The 24,453-nt window shown below is 42.6% G+C and overlaps 1 protein-coding gene across 1 annotated transcript in view; it reads right to left on the reverse strand.

Annotated features, from left to right (window-relative positions):
- Positions 1–455: 455 nt before the first annotated feature.
- Positions 456–24,453, reverse strand: part of CHCHD3 (coiled-coil-helix-coiled-coil-helix domain containing 3) — a 287,381-nt gene continuing 263,383 nt past the window's right edge. The window contains exons 7-8 of the mRNA XM_065939307.1: positions 14,678–14,813; positions 456–1,168 (exon numbers count right to left, since the gene is read on the reverse strand). Of these exons, the coding sequence (XP_065795379.1) occupies positions 1,145–1,168; positions 14,678–14,813 (160 nt within the window). The 3' untranslated portion in view covers positions 456–1,144. The remainder of the gene's footprint in view (positions 1,169–14,677; positions 14,814–24,453) is intronic.

Here is a 24,453-nt window from a genome sequence, read left to right on the forward strand (position 1 = left end):
CTCATTTCCAACTTCCAGTGCAGAAACACCAATTCGCTGGTAGAAAAGTGAGAGTTAAAATCAGGAAGTTTTGATAAAATCAGAAAGAGAAGAAGCTCTCAGGGTTAATTTGTTTTTCTTCTTCCTTTTAACATTTTTCTAGCATTGCAGGGTCAGAAGTGCCTAACCCAGGAACTAGCGCTTGCCCCAGGCAGGATGACTCAAAGAAAGGAAGGTTCATGCAATTTGTAAAGATCTTATTGAATCCTACCTACCCGGGAAGCAAATTATAACCCTCTTTTGCCTGTCTGAGGTTCTGCAAAATGTGTTGGAGCTTTTTAGAGGAAAGGTACCACACAAAAGGAAATTAATAACATTATAAATCAACTCAATTTCCATAAGGATAACCACTTAACCCAACAAAAAAAGAAAAAATAACAACAACAACACACACACAAGGCCCCAGACTATGACAGTCTTTGTCAGAAAATATATTTATTATTGATAGTGAATGAAGTAAAGATGTCGGTATTCATGATAAGAGGAGAGGTTGCAGAAGCCAGGTTGCCTTTATAAAAAAATGCCTTATTTCACTTGTAATCAGAAACATTATTCCAGTAAGAGAGGTACATTTTCTTTTTGTCTTCTTACATGATCACCATAATACGTTAAAATAAAGTAGCTTTTAGACAGTCAAGGCAGAAAAGGAAAAGGGAGAATCCTGACATGCCACAGTGGAGCCTGTTCCGCCAACACTGCTGGCCGGAGATGGAGGCCTTCTCTTCTCCCCACTCCAGGGACCTCAGCCCTTGATTCCAAGCCCCGGCTCTGTGGGAGCCCAGGTTCACCAAATGATGGAGCCTGGTTAGAAGGGAAAGTTGAATAGAAAGTACACACGGTGGAGAGGGCTGCCTTTCTTTGTAATCATCATACATGGGGTTTATTAACACTGCGCCATGTCCTTGGCGGATGATCCCTGATCTAGGCCTTGGCTTTGCAAACTGCTGCTGATCAAACCGTGATACGCTTCTGCTGAATTTGCTCTCCGATGTTTCTCTGTAATGATCTTCTCTTTAAATGGGTTGCTTTCTTACTAGGGGAAAAAAAAAATGTTCCACCTCTGGAATTAACGTTGAAGGAATTTTCCTTCTTCTAAAAGTTGATTTTATCCTCCCTTCTCAAGCATGCTCTGCAAGAGAAACAGAAAACGTAAGATTTACCACCAGAAGGAGGGGACCAGAAATGGGCAGGAAGTACAGAGTACTATTTGTGTTGCTTTGCAAAGATCCACCTCAAAAATGTGTACAGGAAGGCATATGCTTCCTAGCCCCGAAATATGACTACCTCTAATGAACACCACTGCTGAATCATGAATAATCTCCAAATAAGCCCTGCCCCCACCATATCCAACTGAACCCTAAGGGTGAACCCGGCCTGGCCTGTGAGAGTTAGGGTACGGGGGAGCGGTCTCACTACCCTGGACATTGGGGATGTGTGGGAGCTTTCTGGTGGCACGGACTGGGAGAAAGTTATTGCCAAGGAGGCAAGGGCGGTTGGTTGGGGCAGAGAGGGCACCTCTCAGTTAAAGTCAAGATCTTGTCCCTTAAACTGCTCACTCCAGGCAGGGTGCAGCTATTCATGAACTCACAATGCTGGGTGGAGCTACACACATCTAACTAAGTACTCCCACATTTCAGAAATGGCCCCTACATTCTATTTAGTTATCTGTGTGGGTGGGTGTGAGGAACAGTACACAGGAAGAATTCTTTTTCCCCCAGCTTTATTGAGAATTAATTGACACGCATCACTGTATAAGGTTTAAGGTATACAGCATTATGGTTTGATTTACATATGTTCTGAAATGATTGTCACAATAGGTTTAGTTAATGTCCATTATCTAACATAGATACAATAAAAATAAAAGACACAAATTATCCTTGTACCAAGAACTCTAAGATTCACTTTCTTAACAACTTTCCTATTTCATAATGCAGTGTTACTCATTTCTAGTACTTATTTATCTTATAACTGGAAGTTTGTGCCTCTGACCACCCTCCTCCAATACCTCCACCACACCACATCCCCCCAACACCTGCCACCTCTTGTAATTTGTCTTTTTCTATAAGCTTGGTGTTTTGTTTTTTGCTTTTTATAGATTTGACATAAAAGTGAGATCCTACAGACTTGTCTTTCTTTGTCAAATCTATTACACTTAGCATAATGCCTTCAACATCCACCCATGTTGCAGCAAATAGTAGGAATTCCTTGGGTTTTTTTTTAATAGCTGGATAATATTCCACTATACCACAACTTCTTTATCCATTCATCTACTGATAGAAACAGGTTGTTTTCATGTTTTGACCATTGTAAATAATCCCACTATGAACATGGGAGTGCAGATGTATTTTTCAAGTTAGTGGTTTTTTTCCTTTGGATATACTCCCGGAAGTGGAATTGCTGGATGACATAATAGTTCCATTTTTAATTTTCTTAGGATCCTCCATACTGTTTTCCATAGTTACTACACCAATTTAATAATCCCACCAACAGTGCACAAGGGTGACCTTTTCTCCACACTTATGCAGTATTTGTTATCTCCTGTTTCTTTGATGATGGCCATTCTAACAGGTATGAAGTAATATCTCATTGTAATTTTAATCTGCATTTTCCTGATGGCTAGTGATATTGAATATCTTTTCATATATCTGTTGGCCATTCATATATCTTTGAAAAAATGTTTATTAAGATCCTCTGTCCATTTTTCAATTGGATCTTTTTCTTTGCTACTGAGTTGCATGAATTCTTTATATTATTTTGGACATTAACCCCTAATCAGAAACATGGTTTGCAAATATGTTTTTCCCATTCCCTAGGTTGTTTTTTCACTTTTCTTTTGATGTACACAAGCTTTTTAGTTTGATGTAGTCGCACTTGTATATTTTGTTGCTTGTACTTTAGGTACAATTTCCAAAAACTAATTACCACTGATGTTATGGGGCTTTTTATCCTATGTTTTCTTTTAACAGGTTCATGTTTTCTTTCACTTCAGTCTTTAATCAATTTTGAGTTAATTTTTGTGAGTTGTATATGACAGGGGTCTAGTTTTTATTCCTTGACACATGAATATCCAATTTTCCCAGTACCATTTATTGAAGAGACTTTCTCCATTGAATATTCTTGGCTCCCTTGTCAAACATTATTTGATTGTATGTGCTTGGGTTTAATTCTGGGCTCTCAATTCTGTTTCACTGGTCTATGTGTCTATACCATAGATAGCACCACACTGTTTTAATTATTATAGCTCCAGAGTACAGTTTGAGATCAGGACATATGACACCTCATGCTTTGCTCTTCTTTCTCAGGATTTCTTTGACTATTCATGGTCTATTGTGGTTCCAAAAAATTTTAGAAGTTTTTTTTCTCTTTTTTTCCTATATATATAAAAGTACTGAAATCTTGATAAGGACTGCAAAAAATCTATAGATGACATTTGTTAGTATCACCATTTTAGAAGCATTAATTCTTCCAATGAATGAATACCTTTCTATTTATTTGTATCTTCTTTGATTCCTTTCATCAATGTCTTATAGCTCTCAGAGGAGAGATCTCTGATCTCCTTGGTTAAAAATATTCCCAAGCATTTTATTGTTTTTTTAATGTTACAATAAAGTGAAGTGAAAGTCACTCAGTCGTGTCTGACTCTTTGTGACCTCATGGACTATACAGTCCATGGAATTCTCCAAGCCAGAATACTGGAGTGGGTAGACTTTCCCTTCTCTAGGGGATCTTCCCAACCCAGGTATTGAACCCAGGTCTCCCGTATTGCAGGTGGATTGTTTACCAGCTGAGCTACAAGGGATAGATGGGATCAATTTCTTTTTAAGAAAATTCACTGTTTTGTATAGAAACACTACTGATTTTTATAAGTTAATTTTGTACTCTGCAGCTTTACTGAATTTGTTGATCAATTCTAACAGTTTTCTTGGTTAGGTTTTCAGGATTTTCTATATACAAAATCCTACACAAATGAACAAAAATTCTTAACGATCAGATTAAAACTTTAACTAGCTGGGGCTAGAGTAAAACTGTCTCTATTTTTTAGGACACTTTAAGAAGACAAAAGTGATCCTTTCCTCCTTAGTTTTGAAATTACTCAAGAAGAAGAGTCTGGGTCAGGCCCAAGATTGCCTCTGATTTGTTCATGCCGTCTTCCTTCCATCCCTCACACTTCCAGCCACTTACTCACGTACCCAACTTCTTAACCAAGCTCCTACTAGGTACTCATTATACTGAGTTAGGTGATATGAGGAAAGAGGCATAATAAAGAGTAATAACTTAAAAAAAAAGTAATAACTTGCTGTTTTAAAAAATAATATGCTAAATAAGTTAAAATTTTATTTTACTGAATAAATGATACATGTACACAGTATAAGATTCAAGAACAAAAGAAAACATAAGACAAAGTCATTTTTTCCCTTTCTCCTATTTCCCAGTTTTTTGTGTACTCTTCCAGAGAAGGTATTAGTTCAAAAGCAGCGTGGTGCTGCCTATTTCAAAAGTGGATAACTCTTTGCAGCTGGAGTGATCAAGGAAGGCGCCTCAGATGAACTTCCACTATGGACAGAATATACAGACGGAAGGACTGGAGATAGGGAGGGATAAGGTAGGGAAGAACTGGTAAAGACTCAAGAGGAGGGGACAAACCCATTATGCATGGGATGAAGAATGGATGAGAGAGAGGCCCAGCTAGAGGAAAGGACAGACACTCAGGATGTACCAAGGAAAAGAGTATAAAAAGGGCCCCCTGTGAATGTTAGGCTGGGATTCAATCCTTGTTGGCCACTGAAAAAACCTGGGAATCCAACAAATTTTTTTGGTTTTTTTGGACAGGAAAATGTCATTTAGGAAGGTTACCCTGACATCCTTAGCACAAAGGCTTCAGTGGAGATGTGTGTGGAGGCAGGAAAACCAGGAGGAGACAGTTTAGAAATGAAGCTAGGGTGGGAACAAGAAATAGTGATAAAAAGACAATAGAAGCGGGGTGGGAAGCAATGACGAGACCTTAGGCATGAAGGCTCCTCAGTGACAGGGAGAAAGGGGGTGTGACCAAAAGATGCAGGGAAGTCAGCGGGAGGAGTCATTTTGGGAATAAGGAAGTTGACTCTAATTTTGGGTCTGGGACGATGATGCAACATCCCAGAAGGAAAGGTCCAGAGGGAAGTTGTGGGCTTCGGAAAGAGCTCAAAGGTCTTTAGAGATAAAGATTTAAGGATAGAGATGAAGAAAGGAGACTGAAATAAAGGGAATGAAAAGGAAAAGGAGGACAAATAAGGATCCTGGGTGAAGAGCATACCCTAAAGGTTATCCTGAAGTGTCCATGATGACAGCTTTCTAAGAAGCCAATGTCCACCGGGCACAAAAGATATAAAAGCAGTGTGTAGAGGACGCATATAGAAATGGTCAGAAAAAACAATAATGCAGTCAAGAAGGAAGTGAATCAGAAGAGCTAGATGCGTCTAGAGAAAACTGGAAAGACAAAGCAGATTAAGTAGAAGACTCTACTCAACAGAGAATCGTCTTGCAGAATTAACACCAGAACGTGAGGCTTCTCTCAGACCCATCACTCAAGTATGAGCTCTGTATTTGTTTGAAAGCTTAAAAATCAAGCACTCACCATGTAAGACAGACCAGGCAATGCCACAGTTATCATTTATCCTCACACCCTTGTGACTTGATCTGTGAAAGTCTCTCCAACTATAGACGACGGAACCTCTATAAACTCCAGATGTACAGACAACCTTGCCACAACATCATTTATTAATACAAAATGGAAGTCAGTGTAAAGAGATCTACACTGAGGTTATGTAAGGGCACTTAGTTACTAAAGAAAATGATCACTTTGCAGGTTATATTCTGTTACCTGCCTGCTCAAAACCACGTGGCTGTGCCTCATTCTACGATTCAGGTCTCAGAGAGGTAGCAACAGTCATGTGACCACGTACCTCATTTCCAGTGTTACAAAATGACCCACAGTGACCACAATATAATCGAAAGCAACTGCTAAAAGTACTGGCAAGAGTCTAGGGAACATTTTTCCTGTTCTCCTCCCTGTAACCCTGACTGAACACAGAAGGGTAATTTTTCAGCCCGGTCACATAATGCTAAGAATGTCAGACTCTCTTAAGAAAGACAAGTTGGGCCTCGAATGGTATGAGGATCATGGGCCAGTTTACCAGGAAGACACTAAAAGAACATTTTTGAACAAATATAAAACACAAAAGAAGTAACCACAGTCACAAAATACCTTGCTATGTGTATTAAAAACTGCATCCTCAAAGAGAGCACGGCAGTTCACCTGATTCCCAGGCAAGTCCTGAAGACACAGTGGGTGAGGCTGTGTCTTCCAGGGCTGGTCTATACACATGCTGTCAAACTGCACTCAGCTGCCACCAGTGGGTGGTGGAGGTGGTACAAGACCACCTCATTTCTGTCAGAGACATTCACAAACACAATGTCAAGTTGAAATTTTTTTCAATGAACAAATTGGTAAAAACATTTCGTGTTTTTACTGTATCACAAGTATGCAATAAAAACCTGTCCCAATCCAGGAGCAAGGACCTCTGGCTGGAGGACTCCTGAGGCCTGACAGGGTCCGTATCAGTCAGCTTCCAGTATAGGTTCTGTAAGTCACTGCTGTTGGGCTGAATTTCAACTCTGCATAAATTTAACACTGCATAAATTAACATAGGAAATTCCCCCAAAGAATGAGGGAGAAGATTTGCAAGTTATAAAAAATTGCTTCCTTCATTTAAGGAACTGCTAACACTTAATCTTAATGTGGAGAAAGAAATTCCTGGCATTTGCTCATCATTCACGTAGTGGGGCCTGCGGAAACGCCTTTATCAACATCTGGGTAAATTACCCAAAGGAAAGACTGGTTCAGGCACCCGCATAGCTCTTTTCCTAAGTCTCTCTGATTGAGGAAGAAGCTAGCAATGCACCCTGTCAGACAGGAGCAGGGCCCCTGGGGACAAGAGGTTTCGTGTCATTTCCATTGATTAAGACGATCTTAAAGGTCTTCCTCAAATATTTTAGTTACATAGTGATCTCATCAACTGCTTTCTTGGAGGGGTGGAACATCACTGGCAGTGTGTCAACTACTGGTCCTCTCCATATATGTAAGAGGAATTACAGTAACCCTGGGTTACTCACAACTATCGTGACAATAAAAATAGTGTTCCTGGTCTTTATTAAAAAATAAAAATAAAAAAGATACCAGACTTTCCTGATAAGCCCAATGGTTAGGAATTCACCTGCCAATGCAGGTGACAAGGTTCGATCCCTGGTCTGGGAAGATTCCACATGCCGCTGGGCAAGTGGGCCTGCATACCACTACAGCTGAGCCCGAGCACCCTGGAGCCAGTGCTCCGCAACAAGAGAAGCCACTGCAATGAGAAGCCCGTTTCATGCGCAGCAACAGAGACCCAGTGCAGGAAAAAAAAAAAAAAAAAAACCCACTCAAAGTGCTTGTCTCTCTGAGCTTACCCAGGATCTCACCAGGATTTCAAAAGACCTAGTAAAGCTGGGTTATGGAAGAAGGCAGGCTTACCAGGGAAAGGTTTACTGGAAACAGAAACGTGTCCTGTCAAACCTGAGTTTTCACTAAAGAGGGACAGGAAAAGTGGGAAGTGGAAGAGAATGGAGCTCTGAGGAGGAACGGGGAGTAAGAAAGACAGGAGGAAAAGACTGTGAGAAGTAAGGGAAAGTTATCAATCAATTCAATTTATGAGAAGCACAAAGCGTGCCTCGTCTGTGTGCCAAGTGCTACTCCTGGCCACCTGAAAATCCGATTAGCTAACTTATTTTGTTTTCAGTATCTGTCTCTTCCCCCCAGCAAGTGCTGTTCTTTATTCTTCCTTCTTGGAGGAAACGCAGGTTAATTTTTTTATGCCTGGGTCTAGTTTCATCTCTTTTTATGACAAATGCTCTCTGTGTGATATTCAAATTAAGTTACAAGTAATTAACTGTTTATACAACTTGCTGTAATAACAGACAAAACACTAACATACTGCACTTCTAACTCGTGAAGCATAAACACTAGAAAAGAAGTGCCTATTAAGAAAAATAAGAGTCTATTACCACAGTACTATTTCTTCTATTAAAACCAGATTTTCTTTTTTTTTTAAAAAGAAAATGTCATAAAGCAACTATTACTCTCAGAAGGTGCTCTAGAAAAGGACTCCTGTGACAGAAGAGGCTGGAGCAAGAAATCTAAACTTTGGAATTTCATTTGCTTTGATGTGACTCCAAATCTGAAGGGGGGTCCCATGGAAGGATGGGAATGCTCTCCTCAACGCCCATGCGTCCTCCTGAGGATAAGTGGCCCACTAGGTGATTAAGAAATGTCACTGTGAGTGAATGAAAGTCGCTCAGTCATGTCCGACTCTTTGAAACCCCATGGACTATACAGTCCATGGGATTCTCCAGGCCACAGTACTAGAGTGTGTAGCCTTTCCCTTCTCCAGGGGATCTTCCCAACCCAGGAATCGAATGCAGATCTCCTGCATTGCAGGCAAAATCTTCATCAGCTGAGCCATAAGCAAAGCCCAAGAATACTAGAGTGGGTAGCCTATCCCTTCTCCAGAGGATCTTCCCGACCTAGGAATCTAAGTGGGGTCTCCTGCATTGCAGGCAGATTCTTTAAAAACTGAGCTATGAGGGAAGCTCCAAGAAACGTCATTAGGTGGTGATGACAATACAAGCCTTCAGACACAATAAGAGCAGGCTCCCTTTTAAGCCTTCTCAGAAGGTGAACCCTTCTAGTTTATCTTGGTGCTCCCTGAAGGTGGACATGTGTGTGCATTGGAAGCAACGGCCTAAGGAGATGGGTCTCTGATGTGGGTCAGGGGAGGGGAGCGGGCGCCTGGGAGCAGCAGAGCCAAGGAAGGGTCCAGTCACAAGTGTGAGCTGGCCAGGCGACTGTTACCTCGCCCGGCGCCTCTCTCCTCCCTCCCGCCCAGGAAAACCGGGTGTGGTTCCTCATTTGGCAGCACTTAACGCTGCAATGGCTTCCCAGGTGGTAAAGAACCCGCCTGCCAATGCAGGTGACATAACGAGACTTGGATTTCATCCCTGGGTCAGGACGATCCCCTGGAGGAGGGCATGGCAACCCACTCCAGTATTCCTGCCTGGAGAATCCCAGGCACAGAGGAGCCTGGTGGGCTACAGTCCACGGGCTCACAAAGAACTGGACACAACTGAAGCGACTTAGCACACATGCACAGCTGCAGTGGGGGCAAGAGGATGGGAGAACAGAACTTATTTTTCAGGGGCTCCTGCCCTCTGTCTAAGACATCTGATTTATTGCTGAGGCTGAGAACGGAACTAGTCAATCTGATGAGACCTCTGCAGGTGGCTCAGACCCAGGAGGCTGTGACCGGCAGCTCCATCTCTCCTGAGAGTGGGGAGTCAGACTTGGCAAGATCTCTGAGGCTAAAGATCTTTCACGTGGTTCAGGCCAATGGGGCTCTAGAGCTGTGGTTCTCAGACTCCATGGACGCATGAGGAATCTGTTGGGAGTTCAGATGTTTAGGTCCCACCTGAGATTCTTGGGGATGGACCAGGCATGTGTATTTTAAAGACATTCCCCTGGTGAATCTGATCATCCATGTCTGTGATCTGACATTACAGGGAACAGCGTACTGAGTCTGGCATCAAGCCATTCTGGTGTGGACTCTGCCCCATCTACAGATCCCTGAAGCTCTTTGGGTGCTAATTTTTCCAAGTGATGAGATGTGATTAGGTTATGTGATTTCTATGTCCTTCGAGCTCTAACAGCTTGAGTCTATGAAACCATTTGCATATAATTTATAGCTCATCTTAAAACAACGATAAAACACAGCTTGCTCTGAACACTAGGTTTTTCTTTCAAGAATTCTGATTTCTAAAGTGAAAGCTACCTTTCAGGTGTTCTTCATACTCAAAATAACAGGCATGTATGTCCTCGATCCCTGATCTAGTGTAAATCCAAGTACAAGGGAAGATAAAATACACTGTTCTCAAGAACACCAACACAGCGTGCCATGGCAAATTCCTCTACAGGCACTGATCTTGGAGGACAATCACAGCCTGGAGGTGCTACTCATATTTTCAAAACAGAGAATCAGGTACACTAGTCTTGGAAAGGAGTCACTTCATATTAGGATCATTTATTGGGTCAGATTACCTTCTGATCTCCTCAAAGAGGTCAGCAGAAGCACACAGGCCCAAATGAGGGCAGGGTTGAGCACACAGGCCTAAGTGAGGGCAGGGCTGACTCACTGATAAGATGTCCTCATTTCAGTCCTTCCTGTAGCTGAGCTGCAAGCCTGGTCACTGCCCCACTACCCACTTGTTGATTTAAACCTTGGCTCCAGTTCAGGAGTTCTGTCTAGCCTCCATCATCTGACTCCAGCCTCCTTGCTCACCTCTGTCCCATGGGCCCCTCCTGGGTCTGGCCTTTATTTCCAGTCTGGTCTTTCCTTGGCTCTCCAGAGCCGGCTTCCTGCTCTATTTCCATAATCCCTTACCACCCACGGTCTATGGGGCACAGGGTGGAAGCCAGCCCAGGACAGAGAAGCCTGGAGCCGGCTGAGGGATGTGGCCTGCTTTCTCCAATTCAGCTTACTAGTCCGGGGGCTCCATTCTGCCAGGCAGCGCTGAGAGCACCCCTATTCACTCCACTGACTTCGGGGAAACTGTGAGACTCTTCTCGCCCCCTCCCAGTTCATTCTGCCACCCTGGCTTCCTTGGGGCTGCTAGGAGTACCTGCTTTAATGAAGGATCAGGCAACATGCAGACCAATCAGAAGCGCGGCTCTCCTTCCAGAGGGGGAAGCTCAAGGCTGACAGCAAAGTCTAAGAAGTAGAGGCACAAATGCTGGAGGTCATCAAAGCAGAGACACGGCTTGTGCCAAAGAGCTCATGTCTCTTACTGTGAAGGGGCTCAGGAACCTGGGCGCTTGTGCGATCTGCCGCTTGCTCTCAGACGTGGAATACATAAGAGCCACGAGGCCTTTGTGGATCACTGAGTTCAAATCCTTAATTTACTGAAGGAGAAACTGAAGCCCAGGTCACTGTGACTAGATTGGAGTGTTCCAGCAGTCCCCATGAACTCCCCACTCCGGCGAGCACAGGATGTTCAAGAACCCAGCCAGCTTCTGTACCTTTCTGTTAATAGCAGCAGGGCTGGGCAAAGAGTTGGAAAGCTTAGAATTGCTACCTGTGAAGCAGCTACATTCTGCAAATAAACTGAGGGACAGTGAAGGGGGTCCCAGGCAGCAGGGCAGTGCAGACTGGAAGCAGGCTCTTTCTACACATCCCCTTTGTAAGCAGAACTTGGGCACATTTTGGCCCACTAGTGGGCCAGTACCATTGGCTTCCCGCTGCTCCCTCCCTCCCATTCTCCTGTAAGGTACATGAAAGCAAGACTGAATGTGAATCAGGCTTTGCCGGTAAGAACAGGTAATTCAATCTTGAAGAGTTTATAGAAGGCTATAAGGCTTAAAAAAAGCTATGAAGCTAAGCAGATAAGAGAAATTAAAGACACATAAGTCTATCAATCAATGTCCACCTATATTTTTAAATGCTGTATCTCATAAAGCTAGCCAGTAGCTTTTAAGTCTTAGTAGTAATAATTACAGCAATTTAATATCTCTTTACCATTATGAAGAAAATATAACTTAATACATTGGAAGTAATGGTCTAAAATGTCTCGTGTTGACCGTGAGGAATTGTTTAAGACTAGCTAAAGAAAGACTGATGCGAATTAAATGGATGAATAAGAAACGAAAAGTAAGGCTAAGGAATATCCGGAAATTTTCTTATCAGTGAAATCTATTAGTCTAGAGAACAATGCCCCAAGGGAACCAGTGAAAGCCCAATCTTATGAGTCATTTAAGTGGAGTGGATTTGACTACTGGAAGTATTCCAAGGGGAAAACTCGTGTACTGAGCAGGAAATGGACAACATGACCTAACGGGTTGCTGTTATGCTTAGTATCTTAGCATGTTCAACGTGTTCTTTGGAGTTCACAAGGAAACATGAGAAGGGGTGTTGACTGGTCAGGACCTGTAACAACAGATGAAGGATCAGGACCGTGTATCCTGCCCAAAGTCTCTAACGACAGGGGCAGAACTGGGGTCACAAGGTTAGGCTAACTTCACACACACGGGACAGCATGGTGTTAGTGGAAAAGTGACTGCCCAGGAAATACTGATGGAGCCCCCTCTGGCCATTCTGGCGTGGTCTTAAAACAGGACAGCGCTAAACTGCACCTTTGGTCTTAGGCTTCATAATCCCACCCCTCTCTATTTGTTACTTTCCGTCTCAAAGATGACTTCATTCAACCTTCAGGTTTTCCCCTTTCACTTCCATCGTTATTGTCCTTCCCTCACCACTTTATTTCAGAGTTCGTAGATACTGGATGTCTCTTCACACACCCAACTCAAAAGCCAAACACTATTTATTTTTAAATTTGCTGTTTTATGGCAAGCTCTATCTTGGTCTAGTTGTTAAATTTACCATCATGACTTCCCTGGGTCTCAATTCTCTCAACTGTAAAATGGTGAAAATAAAACCATCTCTATTTACATCTCAAGTTGTCATAAAAAAACAAATAAGAGGATGGATGTGAAATGACCTTGAAATCTAAATCTATAGACATACAGGGTGTTACTGTTTCCTGGTTACTTCCCATTTCAATGGCGCTCATCTTAGGTTTAAAAGGTTTTGTGGACATATCATTTTAATACTACCTAGTGTTATATATGCCAATTCTAATACTTGAATATAACAGCTGCAAAAACAATAGGCACCAGAAACACACTCACTGAAAACAGCATTTTATTAGACTGCAGATGAGAGGGGGTAGGGAGGACTGGAGGTCCCCTTGGGAATCACTATTAGTGATTTGCTGTTTTGGCCAATTTGTCTAAGTTGGTTTTGGCACAATTGAGGCAAGAAGGGAAACAATTTAGACTTGCTGAATATTCTATAGAAATGGAATCCTCACAACACTGTAAATGATAGGACCTCACTTCACAAGGATCAGGGCTACAGAGCTGGTAAAAAACAGGGCTTGGATACAAACCCAGATTTGCCCAGTTCAAACTCTCTGCTGTACCATATGGTACATTTGATTTGTCACAAGGTAATTTTGTTTTACTCTATGAATGTAGGCTACTGATCTCACCAGGTGGTGTACAGACAGTTCAACACAACCCAGACAATCAGGACGGAGTCAATACTCTGGACGCCGTTGCAGGCGCTGCTTCAGTGATGCTACAGATCACATTGTGGACACGGGCACCTGTGTTACAAGACGCCGGTGTTGAAATACACACTTTGTCCCCGCCGTTCTGTGCACGGACTACCACCCTCACCTTGATACAGCACCTACATCAAGCTAGAAAAACCCATGAATCCAACTTACATGTTCCATGTGCTTTAGTCAGTATTGATATAGATGGTCGGAGATTGTTAAGAGCTCATCAGAAGTTATTTTTGATAAATAAAATGAACTAACTTAATACTGGCAACATTACTTCTACTAAAAACCTTGAAAGAAAGGAATGTCTGGTACACTATGGACAGTCAGACAAGTGCCACAGAAGTGAAACAGATAAAAGCCTCAAGCCACAAGGTCTTTAAAGACAACACAGGCTTTTAATAAACCTTGGTTCCAGTTTTTTCCACTTGGTTTCCAGTTTTGCTGTTATTTTCCAGCTATCCAGACAATACTGACCCTCCCATATTTCCAGCATGTTAGACATTTATACTAACTGGCATTATTATAACTACAGCAAATTAGACTTAGGGAAGGCACGCTGTGCAACTCAAACACTAGATTTAGTTGGGTTACAAGGTCAACTCTAGGGAGTTTGTCAGCAGAGAGAACCACGGTTTCCAACAATTTTCATCTCTCAGAACCACCTATATCCAACTGTTAAATCAGTTAAATGATAGGCAATTATGTGACCTGCCAGAATTGTTAATTTGCTTCAGGGTTTATCATTGCCTTTCTAAAGTACATAAATTAGGGAGAACACACGTCCTGTGATCATCCATTATTCTGCTCTGAAAGATCAGAAGAAGAATGTGGCTATGGTACACAGAAGCAATGGGAACTGCTTCCTAAGTCCATCTCTGGCCTCTTTCCCTGCCCAATTGAGTGGGCTCTCCCAACTGGCAGAAGACTGAGAGGTGCTTGCGTTTGGGGGGTGGGGAGTGCAGAGGGGTTGTTTCTGTTCTGTGTCTGCCTTTTGTTTTTTTAAACCAGGCCCTCGGCATGACTACTACATGTTTATGAACTTGAAGCTGTTGGCCCCTTAATGTGTATCCTTCCTCTTTGCTGGCTTTGACTACTGGCCCAGAATATGGGGCAATGACCTTGAGGACACAATTACAGTGTAGAGGACAAAAGTTCAGGGCAACTAGAAAAAGTATTATTTAAGTAAAATCTTTTTTTTTTTTTTCTGCAGATGGAACACAAGGAGACTATGGACTCTTCCTACCACCACCTGGATGAAAGCTTAATCAACTCGTGACCGCACAGAGCTTGTCACACACTTGGTAGTTAAGCTACCAAGGCCTTCCCAGTGCCCTGGATGGCAGTCTTTCTATTCCTCTGGTGCCCCCGGTAGCTTGGTTCGTACACCCACCTGTTTGGCCTGATTGACGCAGCGCATGTACTGGCTGGCCAGAGCTGAGCAGCTGAGGGTCTGCTGGGTGTTCTGGCGGTAACACTGGAGAATCTGGGCCTGCAGATCAGCACAGACGGGGTGATACTCATACCGCCTGGAAACAAAAAAAGGCACCACTGAGACAAATGGGCTTCAACCTGAATGAAGATCAAGGCTAAAAAATATGTAAAGCATCAATATATAAATGTTGCAAATGAAAAAATAATAATTAAAAAAAACTTTTAGAGAAATAATTTTCTTTGACCTTTTAAGAAAGATATTCCAGAAGATAAGTGACTACCATGAAACTCATTCTATTAACTGACACTCTCATGAGTCTCTCTGGACAGTGCGGCACTCCTACCCAACCCACAATGTGACCACGTGAATGGGGCCAGTGACTCTGCAGGCCAGGCAGCCGGGTCGGCAACCTGGGAGCCTGATGTTCTTTTCCGCTCCCACCTCCGGTGGGTCACAGAGCTGGAGATTCTGCAGCCCAGTCCTTTCTCCATCCTTACTGTTGTTACATTAATTCTTAATCACTTATATCCTGGATTCAAGCCATGAATCTCTGGTCTCTCTGTCTCTTAGCTTTCACCCTCCACTCCTACCCTCCCGAAAGGTTCCTTCTCACAGGAAGTCTAGACAGCATCTGCTTTCCAAATGAAATACATGGTCAACAGGCAGGTCCTTTGGGAGCAGGTTCCTGCCCACTTTTTTGCCTCAGTTCCCACCCCATACGAGCTGCAGCCTGACCAGACCACATTCAGGGTTTGGTTCTTCCCCATCATTCCATGCCTTTGCTCCATTGCTCTTGATTTTGGAAATGCTCTGTACCCAAGCCTCACCCTTTTCTGCACATCTGGAAAACACCTGGTTTAGTTGCCAAGTCAAGTACGACTCTCACGATCCCATGGACTGTAGCCTGCCAGGCTCCTCTGTCCATGGGATTCTCTAGGCAAGAATACTGGAGTGGGTTGCCTTTTTCTTCTCTAGGAAAACACCTACCCATCTTCACACACTTGAGCTAAGTACTGAAGTATAACCTCTATATGGCTTTCACTAGCTCTCTCCATCCACAGTAGAGTCTATCATTCCCTTTATGATGACCCTCTCGCCTGTATTAACTTCTTTCACTGTGTGCTTAACATTGACTGCACTACAGTCAGCTGTGATTTACTAGCATGCAAAACCCAGGTAGGGACTGCCTGCATCTTAGTTTCTCTGTGATCTCAGCTATTGACATGGATCCTTCTTATAGAAGGCATGCAATAAACTGTTCAGAATACAAATGAGTGGACAGAAATTGTTTTTCATTTCCTTAGCTAAAATTTTACTAATTACACTTACAAACCTCAAGACTTTAGAGTGCCTTCAGTGAATATGCAGTACTAACATAAATGCTTCCAAAAAGCTGACAATATACACTTGAAAAATGGTAATAATAAAATATACCAAATGGATTATAGAAACAAAACTGAAATACTCTTGTAAAAATGGTAGAGGAACTTGGATTATAAGGAATAAACACACAGAAAAACATATATATATTATCACTTTAATCTAGGGAGTTTCTTTTTAAATCAGTTTTGTTTAATACAAAAGGTTCTAGCCTTTCTTACCAGTTCTTTTCTCGAAATTTAAATTTGTTATTTCCATAGTAATCTTGAAAATCGCATTATTTTAAATTTGATGGGTTCTAAAATACCCCTAGAGAACACAGGAGAAATATTTCTCATCAATAAGGAAACCCCTGGGTGAAGATTTGTCTCATTACTTTTATCCAACACTAAGCTTATATATATATAAGCTTATATATATATATATAGTTAGAATAGAAAACTGAAATGCAAACCACATTACTGGTCCCTAAGGGAATTTACTTCTTACTACCCTCTGAAAAAGAAGACAGACAGATAACATTGTACTTTTCCATTCATCACCTTACTGTTTTGCCAAATACCCAAGAACAGAATTTAAATCCAATTCCATCTTAACTTTAAGATTCTCAAGTTCAGATGTCTGTGAATGTCTCTGGACACGGATTTCCCTAATCCCCTACCATGAACATCAGTATCTAAGGGGAGTCAGCTGTGCTTCAAAGGGCAGAAGCACAGACACGACTGACTGATTAGAGCAAGACACACATCTGAACAAATAATAAAACAGGATTAAGCATCAGGTGAGCCGAGACAAGCACGTGTACGACTAATGCTTCTAACAGCTGAAGAGCAATCAGGGTTACAGTCTATCCCAGTGTTGATGACCAACATCCTTCCATATACCTTGGATTTAAAGCAGGAGAAGAGACGGGAGAGAAGGCTAGAAGCACCCGACCAGATAGGCTGCCCCTCCCCATTAACATGCAGTAAAAGACCGAAAAGAATAAGCTGCCACATACTGCTCATCACAGGAAGATGCTAGAGTTTTTTCCCCTTCTGAAAAGACTACTCACAATAGGATTCATTCATCAAATACTATGGGCTCCTTAGAATGGGGTTATTTAAGGTATAAGTAAGCATTTATCTTGGGTTTAGCTATTAGTCCTGCAAGTTAAAGTCCATGAGTTATTTATGATTTGCAAGGTGTCAAAACATACTTTTATCACCAGAAATCAATACTACTCACTTCCAGGGCCCTTGATTTCCTGTATGGTAGTTAGGTCTGTGTGAGAGTGCGTGTGTGTGTGTGCACATGCAAATTAGACATTTTCCGAAATCCTTCCTGTATACATGTCAGCCTGTATTGATGATTAGATGGCAGAATGGGGGAAAGAGAGGATGGGAAGCAGTGTAATTATCTTCCAGTTCCTGGACTAGACTCTGGTATATTCTGCTTGGATTAATCTGTAAGGGCAAAGCTCTGTCTCTGTATTGATCTGCAATGCTTGTTATACTGCCCTAATGCACTGTTTTCACTTTGGGAAAATGCTAAATGAGATTACTGTCTAACATTAGAAGGCCATAAAACCCAAGCATGGCACCTTCCATTCAGGAAAAGGGTTTGAAAGTCATTTCCAATATGCATTATGGTAAACCCTCTGTAGAGTCCTTGAGTCAGCAATTGATTTTTATTGACTGCTTCCATTCCTGCTGATGGAAAAAGCTACTATTAGGTAAAAATAACACAAGGCAGAATTTCAAGATACCCAAGAAGGAAAATTAAATCTTAGCTGCAAGAGACACTTAAACAATTTAATTTGCTGGTATGAAAAGATTAACAAAAATAGTGAACAACAAAAGAGAAAGATGAAATATTTGGAGAACTCAAAACTATAAATAAAGAAGTGAGAGAGAACAGTTAGTTATCCAAAAACCTTACCAAAAAGGAATTGGCGGAATAAAGTTGACACATGGAAATATATGTTACTCAAAAAAAAAAAAAATCCAGTTGAGTGAATCTGAAATTACTGGGGACTTTTGATGGATCCCACCACTTGTACACCTGTCTCTCTACCCCTTTTGTCCCTTCTGTACTCTGGTCTACTCCCAGTCTGTTCCCTGTCTCTTCCCTCTTTCTCACCAGCACGAGAAGCTGGGGTTAGGCCCTTCCCATCCCCACCCCACTTCACCCCACGGTGGCACTTCAGGCCAAGGACCTCACTCATAGCATCCAATGGCAGAACTAGAGACCAAATATCTGGATAAAGAACACCAGCAAAGAAGCACTCTGGTAGGTATTCTCTAGCCAGTAACACATCAATCTTTTTTTGCTAATGTTTAACACTAATATTCATTGAAAAGGTAGCTTAGAAAATACCTTCAAGTATTTTTCTTATAACAATGACAGATCCATTGTAGAAACTTTGGCGGGGGTGGGGTGGGGGTCCCCAATGAAGGCTAAGTTCTTAAAATAGCATGGTGATGGACAAAAATTATCACTACTGTTTCTGATCATTTCCTTCAAAGAGTTTCCTGTAACTTGGGAATTAACTGGTCAAAGAGAAATTAAAATACTTTGGTAAAAATGAAATTGAGATAAACAAGCTGCATTCAGAACTCTCTTCTTAAGGCTCTGGTTTAATACGTTTCCACTTGGTTATCTGTTTTAGAGCTATCTGTTGATTTGGCTGCTGCCTTTCCTACTTTCATGTCTTAGAAACTTCTTTGATGTGGGTCTGAGCTTTCTATTTCAAGGAAACTACTTACCCATCTTTTCAGTTCTAATATAAACCACAAGGATAATGAGGTAATTTCAGAGAAGGGAAAAAAATATGGAGATAGCCCTCCTCACGCCACGCAGAAGGCTCAAGAAGTCATATAAAAGTGAGCAGGCACAATTCCTGAAGCTCTCAGGGACACAAAAACCATTCTAAGTGCAGGGTGGATACGAGAATGGCTGTCAGGGTAGCAACAGTGCATCCTTCGTGGGATCTGGTGGCCTCATTAAAAGATTACCTATTACATGAAAAGCAGGTACATGACTCACCCAGGGAGGGAAACGCTGAGTTCTAACTTCTGCAGCACAATGCGAAAAAAACTGTAATTCCATGCTAATAATGTTTCACTAGATTGCTAAACCCAGGGTCTCTCTGCTTTTCTTTCACAGCACAAAAGTAAAACTGCCAAGCATCTTGCCAATATTTAGTAATTCACTAATTTCTCTTATCATGTGTCATAAAGCTATCATAAATGTAATATAAAGGAGGTATTTCTCTCAAAGTATTCATTATCTTCTATTAAGTTTTTTCATTTTTAATTTTACTTTAAATTACAATAGTTTTCAGAATAAAATGTAAACAGCTTCTTTCTAACAATGCAAGATCTGAAAAACAACTCAATTTCAAGCTTTTCTGACATTCTTAATAACTGCTAACCATCTTTATTAATGATGTTTCTATCTGAGCTGTAATCAAATTTCCACAATTATAGTTTGGAAGCAGCTTAACATCTCCAAAAGCTGCTTGCTTTCTCTGCTTCAGTTTGTCTTCATATACATTTTGCTATAAAATCTTAAAAAGCAAAATAAAAAGATTTTAAAAAATATTTATTTTACAAAATGAACACTAGCTATGATGTTTGCCTGTCACCTCATCAAAAAAATTTTCTCTGCCCCATCAAAAGACCTACAAACTGTGGAATGAAGACACGTCCAGGACCAAACGTTAGACCTGAGCCTCCAAAGGCTTCATCAGTGTGTAAATGAGACCAAGTCATCTTAACACACACCAAATGACTTTTATTTTAAATATCTCAATAAGGCTTTAAGGCCAGGAAAAGCACCAGACCATGATCATCACCATCCTCATGATTATTTTGATTAAATCGTGGCAAACCTGACTTTATAAAATAATTTTAATTAGACAACTGAGAAAATGTTAATATTGAGTACACACAATGCACTGCCCTTGGATTTCTTTTATTTTAAATACATGCATCTATATAGTACTCTGAACTCAAGTGTGTGTATATGTGTGTGTGTGTGTATGTTCAGTCATGTCTGACTCTTTGGGACCCCATGGATTGTAGCTCACCAGTCTCCTCTGTCCATGGTATTTCCCAGGCAAGAATACTGGAGTGGATTGCCATTTCCTTCTCCAGGGGGTCTTCTCAACCCAGAGATCAAACCAGTGTTTCTTACATCTCCAGAATTGGCAGGCGGATTCTTTACCAACTGTGCCACCTAGGAAGCCCACTGCATTCATATCAACAAAATTTAAAATTACATTAAGTTATTTTACCTAGGAGGTTTTGTGAGTTATTTCCATTTCCCTATCCTGCTACTTTAGAATGTCCACTGAAATTGGGCTAAGGATGGAAAATATGGGAGCTAGTTCTTTCATCTCTTTGTCTACTCAGTTACTCCAACAACAAACATTAAGCCACATTTATCAAGCATACATTACATGCCATTCACCATGGGAGGTGCTGAATAAGATGTGCTCCTTGCCTTCCACTGACTCCCAAACTGGGGGCAGGGAGCAGTGGTGGTTGGCGGCACAGGAGACAGAAGTGTACAGTCTTATAAAGAGAACGATAAGTTGTAAGCAAAGTGCTAAACAGAACTCTGACTCTGAAAAGAACAGAAACTGAACATACAATGTTCCGACAAGTGGACATCCATCACCAGTGAACAGCAAGTGAGAACTGGCCTGAGGATTCTCTTGAAGCAACTTTCAAGCCAGCGGGAAGACCTGTCCTTAGTACCTGGAATATGGAGACAGGCCCGAAGATGGAGAGAATAGACCTCCTCAGACCATGGGTGAATACACCCACAGTCTGGTGACTCCAAGCCTTCTGGATGCCTCTGCTTTCTCAGAGAGCAAAGTTTAGTGCTTATGTTCATGACATTTGCCAGCAGATGGTTTGGAGAGCTGGAAGTAGCCACACACAGTAACAGCTTATGAATTCTGAGTCAAGTAGGGGATCCCCTGGAAATAACCAGAGGCCAGGAGCCCAGTTTCAGATCTGTCAACAATAAACTAATGTTGAGACAGGTTTCTGGTTGCTTCATCTTGATAGGAGGGCTGTGGTGGTAACTTTCAGAATTACTCAGTCTCCATTATATTCCCTACTTAGGGACTGCCTTCTGCAACCACGGAGAAGGAAATGGGAACCCACTCCAGTGTCCTTGCCTGGAGAATCCCATGGACAGGGGAGCCTGGTGGGCTGCAGTTCATTGGGTTGCAGAGTCAGGCATGACTGAGTGACTAACACTTCTGCAACCACTCCACTGCTTTACTACTTCATATGACCAGGAAGGAGAAAACTGGAGAAATTGGTCCTAGATCAAGGCCCGAGGCAGGAGGGAGATAGGAGGAGCTGGAATAAGATGGGGAAGGTAGTATGCTAAGATACTGGGACCCTGAAGAACCTTTCAGAATCTGAGGGGACTCCTGGAGAAGAAAGGGAAGGCATTATGGGCCATATCAGTCCAGATGGAGAGAAAGCAGAGGGACAGGCTGAGCAGCTAACCCGTCCGTGAGGAAGGACAAGCGAAAGGAGAGGCTGCAAGTTCCGGCCTACGGGCCTGGAACAAACAGGCATTTGTCTCCAAATTCTGGAAGGGTTCACCATGCATCCTTTCTGCTCAAGTCCTCAGGCTTAGGAGAGGAAGAGCTGGATACAGCCGACATGGCTGTCCCCTGTACAGCCAACGGGAGGGCACCAGTCCTGAAATCTAGCAGGTTTTCCTGACAGAGGACACCTGAAATGAAGACATGCCAAGATCAAGTTTGACAAAACACCAGACACAACCTTCCAGAGATAATCCCTCCATATTTGGAGCAATATTTATTTCATAGCACTTATTATATCATTTTCATCAATGCAATCTAACTATTATAGTAGCATAGAATCAAGAGCATCTTCCAGTTGAGCAGCGTGGTACCCACAGCTTGTCAGAAATATGGTCAAGCACACACTTTTCATGTTAAGCCCCTATTTTTAGGCACTTATAATTTTTCAAAAAGAGTTACCCTCTGGGATGAACTGTCTATGCTCCTTTCTCAGCTGAGGAGTGACTGGGGGGTGAGATGTTTGGTGAAATTCCATTTGAGTCACCCAAGCATAAAACTACATGCCAGTACCCTTACCTCTTCCCTGCGGTGATCAAATCTGAGAGAGTGCTTTTACTACTAAGAAAACTCAAGAACAGTTTCATTTAAAACATTTCAAAACTGCCACATATCTCAATGACTGTGACACAGTCTAAGAAACTGATAGGATAAAATTTTAAGTCTGTAATGAGATAGCGTGTTATATTACATTAGGTGATACTCTTCTTTCCACTAACATTTTGAAAGTAAGATCCAAATACTAGGTACACCCAGAGAGGAATGTGTCTGACTCTCTTTAACTGAAAGAACTGCTAATGTATTTACTGCAGTGACAAGTAAAGGAAAAAATTATCCATACTGATCTGCCATAAGTGAAAGTCACTCAGTCATGTCTGACTTTTTGTGAGAGACCACGGACTATACAGTCCATGGAATTCTCCAGGCCAGAATACTGGAGTGGGATGCCTTTCCCTTCTCCAGGAGATCATCTCAACCCAGTGATAAAACCCAGGTCTCCCGCATTGCAGGCGGATTCTTTACCAGCTGAGCACAAGGGAAGCGCAAGAATACTGGAGTGGGTAGCCTAGCCCTTCTCCAGGGGACCTTCCTGACCCAGGAATCGAAGCAGAGTCTCCTGCACTGCAGGTGGATTCTTTACCAACTGAGCTATCATGAAAGCCCCAGAAGTGTCGGAGTGCTAATAATGAGGAGTGGAAAGAGGGCTAGAGCTGGGCTTCCTGTATGTTTCCTGTCCTGGCGACGATCTGAAGGGGCGGAGGCTGAGAGTCTACCCTTGCCAAGAGGGAAATCCCAAAGAGGACACCCTAGGCCATGCCAGCAAACCTCCAGGAAATGGCCAGGCAGAAAAATGCCACCTGGACATCACAGACGTGAACACATAGTGAAGGGGGAGGTAAAGGTGTGTAGAAACACAATATCACCTAACTCATATCTGTAAAAGAAACACCCTCATAAAGCTCACAGGTAAGAGCAGGCGGTACGGTGGGTCCAGGGAGGGGGTGTACATCGGGAAGTGCTACAGCTGTTCCGAGGAGGTGGCTGAGGGTAATCTACGGAGTCCATGGAGGAGAGGAGATGTGGTCTTGAAAGTCTTACCCTCAATGAAGGGTAAAATGGCAAGAGGACATGTAAGAGGCTCCCTGTGACAAGGCCCAGGTCTCAGTCAAGCTGGGCACGTCCAGGGGATCAGGTTGCAGGGAGGCTGGCAGAGGTGAGAGGCGGTGCTGAAAAGGGAGGCACTGGGATGTGGATGGTCTTCTGACAAGGCAGAAGATGCTTAGATTCTGCTTTTCAGGGGAAGACAAGCCACTAACCTTTCTAAATAAGAGAATAAAGTTACAAAGGTAAGCTGACCGGATGTGAATAAATCAGATGGATGGAAGTGGGAACCATCCAGGCTGGGAGGCCAGTGGAACTGTGTCCAGCTATAAAGACAGACAGGAACAGAGGCACTGGGAAGCAAGGATGTGGTAACTGATAGATGTAGACATAAAGAAGGGCAATACACACATGGCTTAGGCTGGGGATTTAAAGAATGAACGTGCTCAAGTGATGTTGCTCCCAAGTGGAAACGACCCACCAAGACCTAGTGTGTGGAGCTGGAGCTCGGCACTGGGAACAGGGCCACCATCATGGACTGGGCCTTTCCAGCAAGGAAAGGCAGGGAGTGTGGAGAGAGACAGCAGGAGGGACAGCTGAGCCCTGGGCAGCAGCCCTGTTGGGGGGCGGCGGGGGGAGGTGACAGGGAAGGAAGATGGGGCAGTCAGAGAACTGCGAGTGGAGGGAAGAACCAGTATGACACAGCATCACAAGGCTGGGAAACCAGAGCTTCATCAAAGAGGAGAAAGGCAAAAAGAACACAGACCGGTAAAACGCCGTGGAATTCAATCCCCAGCAATTTAGAGAAATAATTTCACTATAGGGCATAAGACAGAAGTCAGACAGCAGGAAATTGGTAAATAAGAAAATGGGCAGTAAAGAGATGAAGGCAGTGGGATTAGGTTAGTTCAATATCCTTTATGGAGTGTTTGTTCTATACCAGGCTTAGGTGTGTGCGTGTGTGTGTGCGTGCGCACACGTGTGTGTGTCTGTGTGTGAGAGAGAGGCATACACTTATCCTGTGAGCTGCTTTTATGGGGCACATCTGAGAACAGTAAAAATATGAAAGGAAGGAGCACAGCTGGCTGGAGACGACCGGAAAAGGTCTCAGATGAAAGAACTCAGTAGTCTTAAAGAA

Source organism: Muntiacus reevesi, chromosome 6 (assembly GCF_963930625.1).
Source record: "Muntiacus reevesi chromosome 6, mMunRee1.1, whole genome shotgun sequence".
NCBI classification, from domain to species: Eukaryota; Metazoa; Chordata; class Mammalia; order Artiodactyla; family Cervidae; genus Muntiacus; species Muntiacus reevesi.